The sequence below is a fragment of the Furipterus horrens genome, unplaced genomic scaffold (genome assembly GCF_987537825.1).
Source record: "Furipterus horrens unplaced genomic scaffold, mFurHor1.1.pri manual_scaffold_8, whole genome shotgun sequence".
Classification (NCBI taxonomy): Eukaryota; Metazoa; Chordata; class Mammalia; order Chiroptera; family Furipteridae; genus Furipterus; species Furipterus horrens.
Window position 1 is genome coordinate 15,369,090 of NW_028327178.1, and position 7,040 is coordinate 15,376,129.

General features: G+C 45.8%; 1 protein-coding gene across 2 annotated transcripts in view; it reads right to left on the bottom strand.

The window, feature by feature from the left end:
• Positions 1–6,410, bottom strand: part of DCC (DCC netrin 1 receptor) — a 1,006,514-nt gene extending 1,000,104 nt beyond the window's left edge. For both annotated transcript variants that reach the window (XM_090285089.1, XM_090285088.1), the window contains exon 1: positions 6,320–6,410. In XM_090285089.1, coding sequence (XP_090141215.1) covers positions 6,320–6,410 — 91 coding nt within the window. The remainder of the gene's footprint in view (positions 1–6,319) is intronic.
• Positions 6,411–7,040: the final 630 nt, after the last annotated feature.

Here is a 7,040-nt window from a genome sequence, read left to right on the forward strand (position 1 = left end):
TTTAGCTACCAGAATAATATTGGTATTGATAAGGGCTCTCATCAGATCACAACACTACAGTAATAAGTTTGTATTTTCGTTAGACCTCATCATAAAGATTCAGTTAATTCAATGGAACATGTCTGTCCTAGACACTCTCAAGAGTAGACTTCTGGCAAGAGCCAAGTTTTAAAGGGTGAGCAAAGTACAAGGGTGAAATCCCTATCCCCCTGTAAAGTCCCATCATAATAATCACAAGTGGTATAAAGGGCCTCCTTCCATGTAACTGTGGAATGACTGAACAAGTAAGAAGTCACAAAATTCAAATGCATCAAATTAAGCTAAAGTATATGGTGAAATAAGAAGTAGGTTATAGGCACTGGGCTAACAAAATTTAGCAGACAAGAGAAACTTTCCCACCTCAGATCATTTCATAACAATAAAACTTTTAAAAATATGATCAATAGCCCTGGCTGGTGTGACTCAGTGGATTGAGTGCCAGCCTGCAAACCAAAGTGTCACAGGTTCGATTCCCAGTCAGGGCACATGCCTGAGTTGCAGGCCAGGTCCCCAGTTGGGGACATGCGAGAGGCAACCACACATTGATGTTCCTCTCCCTGTCTTTCTCCCTCCCTTCCACTCTAAAATGAAATAAATATTTTTTAAATTGAATAAAATATGATCAATAAATATAAAATGGTTTATGTATTTTCAGGTTGAACTTTCCCCCCAAGAAAGCTGTTAATAATATAGCATGTACTAATATTACCATTGGAAAGTTATTGCCAACAGAAAGGAGGATTGTTCACTCATACACCTTATTAAGTACTTTTAAACCATACCATTGGACAGAGTTCAGGCATTTATAAACCACCAAGGAAAACATACTTGCTTAATAGTTGTCTCAAAGGGGCCTATTTTTTTTTTAATTTTATTTTTTTACTCTCACGCTAAAATTTGTCAAAGAAATTTAGAGCACTAGAGTCATTTTGATCATCAACCAACCATCCTGTATTTCCACATTAGTACAGTGCTGAGCCATAGAAATATGATAAGGAATCAACACTCCAGTGTGGGAGGAAGCGAGGGTGTGATAGAAACTGTGCTGTAATCTACCTGAGTGCTACAATTTATAAAGGTGTATAATAATTAGCACTTTATTTTGTGCTATTACCCACTTGGCATAAGTAACATGTAAATTTTTTTGTTGCATATATTTTTAATTGGCCTACAGGAAAAAGAAGCTGGATTGTTCCGCCATTCTTACTGACTAGTTGAACATTTGCTTTACTTGAGGTCTTGTTTCGAAGAAAAAAATATCTTAAATGCCTTGGATCAGTCCCATACAACTGATATTATAATACCACTAAGAACTGCTTCGATCTCTGGAAAGTAGTAAGTTGAAGAAAATCAAAGTCCCAACCTGGGACCTGAAAAACTAATATGCCTGGGTTGGCATCCCCTACTCGTCCCTAGTGCTCATTTTCTCTTCATAGGCTCCTGAGCTCTTGAACTTCAACACTGGCTGAGAGGCCACTGGCTAGAGTCTCCTATGCTAACAGACCTACTCAGCTGTTTTTAGAGGACAGATGAACTCTCCACTAAAAGAAGCACTCACGCACATTTGGAAATTTGTTTTTAAGGCAAATTTCTGTGAACTTACAAAGCATAAAATAGCATGTCAAACACTACCTGCAGATCAGGGCCTTGGAGCCACACCAAGAAGGGCTTGCCTGGGCCACAGCAAAGGAGGTGGCGCTGTTTCCACAGAGTTCAGAGGTGAGCACTGTGACTCTGCAGAGACAGGCTGGGGAGAAGGCCAGCAGCAGCCTGCAGAGCCATCACTGGGCATCGTGCGGATATTTAATTCAGTGTGTTTCAATGCAGAATTACTAAGATCCCAGGCTACAGTTCATAAAAGTAGGCAACTGTTGTGACCGTTCACGAAGCTCTCCAATCCTCGTCTGGATTATCATCATGAACAGGAACATTTTTTAAAAAGAGACAACTCCATGTTCACATTTTATGAATTGTAAAAGTGCATATTGTTTATTGCTTTTCTTTAGGGATTACAGTATGTTTCCAGAACCAAGTGACTTTTTATCTTTAGTTAATTACTCAAGTAATCCTTGGTGGGCTTATGTCATTAATTCTTTTTACTCAGGCAAAAGGAAGGCTTCCCAAAATTTAAATAATACAGTTCATCTAAAAGAGTACCATCTGAGGTAGATTAATCCGTCAAAAATTTGTCATTGGAGCTGGTAGCTATGTAACAAATATCAAAATCAAGCAAGGTATTTCTAACGTGGTGCAAGTTTCTATGAGCATACTGGTTCTTAGCTGGTGGGAAGGTCTATCACCAGCCAAGAGAAGTTCCCTCACCAGTGAAATCCCAATGGTTTCCGGAAGTCCCAATGTAATTAACATTACTTTAATTCACTCCAAAACTATAGATTTAGGGAAGTGGCACAGAGGGTATATGTATGGTATATACATGGTATATGTATGATTGTGTTTTAATTTAAGAAAATGCCAGAAACAACTGCATTCTTTTCTCATAAACTTATCCTGCCTGGTAAAAGCATGAGGAAGAAGTTGCACCTGTAAAGTTTAGGATGGCAGATTCTCCAAAGAAATAGTAGGACTATTTGCTTTAAAATGTAACCTTAAGGCCCAGGCTCCTATGGAAAGAAAATTCTCCTCAGAAACTTCAGCGCTGTCCATAAACATGCAGCACCACCTAAAGATAAGAGTCTGGTGGGGAAGGCAAGGTTTAAATCAGGGTTTGTTTCCAAAGGAGGGAGCTGGTACTGGATGACTCCACTGTGTGCAGCGGAAAAACTCCAGGAGCAAATCACACACGTTTGAAGACTCTCAGACCACTGGGTGTATGAAAGAAGAAATGCAATCCAGACAGGAAGAAATACTTCCCCTCATAAAACATGTTTTTAAGGATAATGAGAGTGCTGGGATTCCCTTAGGGTCCTGGGGATCCCATCCAGAAACAAGTAGAAATACTCTTCTACCCAAAAATCACCTCCCCAATCTCTAATCAAGCTTCCCATTGGCTGAGAAAACCATCCTACAGCCTGAAAATACCTTAACTCTAGGAGAAACTTCTAGCAGGGCTTCACTCGGGAATTTAGATTGGATTAAAGCTCTTCCTCGTCAATGGAAACAATAAAGAAGTTGGTCGAGAGGTCAACTTGCCAGAGAATACATGCGAGTCATACATGCTGAGAAGTTATAAATCTCTCCCCAGAAAAAAAATGCCCATCAGCGGCTCAAGCCAGCCCAGCTTTTAAGAGCATTAAAGCAAATGCTCTAAGCCTAATATATTCACATATAACGCATGTGGTGACTGTTTCACATGCTTCATAACTCAGAGGGCAAGTGCTGCTGTGTGGGAAGTGGGTGCTGTGAAAGGTCGCTGGTGATTTATGCTGCAGCACTCACAGACGAGGGGACAGCCAGGCTGCCCAGGAGCCCCCGGGTCCTGCCCTGCTCCACTCCACAGCAAGCCCAGATGGGGCATCTAATCTAGCTTGGTTGGGGGGCATAAGGAAGGCAGCAAGCCTCATTTCACCGGCCCACATAAACTCTTCCAGTTTTTTTTTTTTTAATAGAATGTAATCCAGACATAGATATGAATAATTAATTAAGTAGCATGTATACCTGCTATTTCATTCGTGAACTCCTCACATCTAAAATTTTCATCTCAGCTGAGGTCCTGGGACTCTACTTCGTGCCTCTGCTATGACATCTTACAGAAGCCAACTAAAAAGCCATCACTGACCTCCTCGTCCAGTATCCTATGCGGACACTGTTCAGGGGTGCCGTTTGTGAGGTCTTAACAATTTCATGCCAATCTACAGCAGCTTCAGACTTTATCTGGGAAGTACAACTGCTAATCTCCATATCCTTTGTTACCCACTAACAAAGTCTTCAAAACTCCTTGCTGAGTGGGTATTTCACTGCCAGTAGACACTTGGCCTTATTAAGGGCACCTCCTACTGGTCCTTTCATAGAGGGAACTCTGCTTTCTTCAACATCAATTCCCTTGCCATGTACCTGAAGAGGGGGAATTGTTAATAAGAAAAAGAGGAGAAACAGATCAATGAGCAAAGGACCAGAGCGATTTGAATGAACAATATCTCAAAACTGCACTATTCACTTTCCAGAGACCTGTGCAAACTACATAATTCATTTGCCAATAACAGGAAGAAATCTAGAAGTATACACCAGCTTAAAGAGGTAGACTCACACGTTTATGCACAGGCACATCCCATGTGTACGCAGAGTTTTGTCTGCTTTTTCAAATACAGACACAACTGTTGGAGAAGAAATTAAAGCAGTTATATATGTCCCTAACTCTAGCTGAGAAACTTAAGTGAGAAGAAGGATATTTAATTAATTTAGATGTTAGTAAAACATACATAAATCTGTCTCCATTTATTTAACTTCGATGGACAAAGTCACTTGGGAAATGGTTTTAAAATATTTTAGCGTAATTGATAAAACAACATTGCCCATTCTTGCACACCTTTCTTAATGCAATATTTTCAATCAACCTATTTCAGGCCTGGCGGGCAGACTTTCCACCAAGAGAGAAAAGCTCCCTCTGAACCTGCCCTCTCCCCTCCTTGGCGGTCTCCCAAACTGCCCAAGAAAGCGCAAGTCAATCTTCCGTGCAGAAGGAGGGTCCTGTCCACTGCAGTGTCTAGTGTCTGCTGGTATTGAGGGCAGAATTTTAAAGACACCTATTCATTACTCCGAAAATGACCCCCGCCCACCTTCGACAGGAGTAATTGCTGAGGACAAAGCTCTGGGAGAGTGGAGCCCTAGAGGAGGGGACCAGCCGAGGGAGGGAGGGAGGGAACGCGGCAGGCCACTGAGCGCTCAGATGCGGTCCACGCGCACCACATGGGCGGGCTCGTGCTCCCGTGCGTGCCCTCTCGGGCTCTGTCTGATCAAACGAAGGTGAGGAGTAAGGGGAGGTGTGGATGCTCGATTCCTGCTCGTGCCTGGCCGCATCAGGATTTGGGGAGCCTCCAGCTGGCTGCGCGCTGGACCGTCTAAATCCCTAGCTTCCAGGAGAGGCTCATTCTCTGTTCGTGTTCGCAACCCTGGGGGATGCAGCATTTAGCAGAAACAAGAAAGCAGGAGCTTCAGGCTCAGGGACAGCTGGGTGCTTGGACCTGAATTGCCTTCCATCGCCTGTTAATTTCCTAGGCGCAGGTCAGGGCGCCCCTGTTCCAACGCCTGGCCCCTGCCAGCGGCTCATTTTCTTTGGGATTTGTGAAAAGGTAGTTTCCAAAGGGATTTGAATACTCAGCTGACTCTTGCCCGCTCCTTCCCTGCCAGGCCCACTCGCGGTACCCAGTGCCCGTCCACAGTTGTGGTGAGGCCGGCAAAACAACTGGACATCAAAATAAGATATTTTCCTCCTTTAAACATTCTTTTTGGCTGCTGAAGCCCCCAGCTCCGCGTTTGGAGACTGCAGCAGCCCCAGCACGCCTCAGAGCCCTCTTTCTCCTGCTATAACCCAATCCATCCCCCAAAGAGTTTTACCATTTTTTAATTAGAAACTGCGCTTGCCAAGCGCCAGAGCCAAGGGGCTGGTTGCCCGGAATATCAATCATGTGGAGTTTGGAAGTGTCCTGGAGACATCAGGAGACTCAGCTTGGGAACTGAATCCACCGTTAGAAAATAAAACACGCCTCCTTGTTCCTCACAACTCTGTGCCGCTTTTCGGCGCGGCTGTCCGCTGCTCCTAAGCACCAAAACACAGTAGCGGTGGCCGTCCCTTTCCCGATTTCAATCATCAAACAGAGGCGCACATGCCCACAGACTACTCAACCTCACTACCTACGTTCTGAGCAGACTTCCCCAACACCCGCACGATGGTCTCCCCCGCTGGGCCCTGTTGCCCCAATTCGCCTGTTCCGTACGTTTCCAAGGCTTTAAGAATGCGACCCAGTTCCTTTCAACGACATCCCCATCACCTGCTTCCTCCCTGCCCCAGCCCGCCAGCTCTCCAAATCAAGGCAAGTATTTACAGAAGCACAGACTCGGGAAGCACCAGATTTAAAAACAGCGAAGGGGCGCCCCTCTCCCTGGCCGCCAACATCCTCCGCCCCCCACCCCCAAGAGAAACAAAAGTCTTCCCGTCTTTTATCATCGGTGAGGAAATGGGGCGCAAAGCAAGCGCCGAACACCTCGCTCTGTCTCCTTCTACCCCAATTCTGCTACTGGCCGCAAGAAATGGGAAGGAAAAGGAAAGGAGGTTGTGGGAGTCGGGGGCGGGGATGCCAGGAGAAGAAAGGAAAGAACCCCTTACCGGTGACTTGAAGATGTGCGCTGAGCAGGGTAGCTCCGAAGAGTACAAAAGCCAGCTTGGGTACCCAAACACATCCAAGACTATTCTCCATATTTCAGCCAGCACCTTCGGGGCCGGGGGTCCTGGGATGCGGCGGCGCTCACACACATGCACTCACACACCCATGCACACATGCACACACCCCCGCCGAGCCCCTTCGGCTTCCTCCTCTTCCTCCTCCTCCTCGTCCTCTTCCTCCACCTCTTTCCCCACCTCCCCTGCGCCTCTTCTGCCTCCGAAGCCCTTTTCCTTGTCCACTGACAGAATCAACAGCAAAAGCAGGCAGCAGAAAGTTCCATTCGGTCCAAGAGATCCCGAGACCCGTAAAACCTTTGAAAACTAACTCAAGGAAGCAGAGGGAGCAAGAGGAGGGAAGACGGCTCTCCGCGGGGCTGGCGAGTCATCAATAAACAGAATATCCAGGAGCGATGAAGAGGAGACGGAAAGGAATCCTGTGGCTGGGCTGTGCATCCAAAGGTTGAGGCTGGTACCCTATCTTCAGCTGTGTAAAGTTGAAGAGGAAAATCTGCGGAAGAGCTGGGGATGCTGTTCCTTTTTCCTCCGAGAGCCAAGGGGGACCGAGGGAGGAGAGACGAGGGCTGCAGTGTGAAGCGCTCTTACTTGTTACTGGGGTGTCCGCCAGCGGTGTGTGAGCTGGGACTTGGAGCCGTACTATCCATTG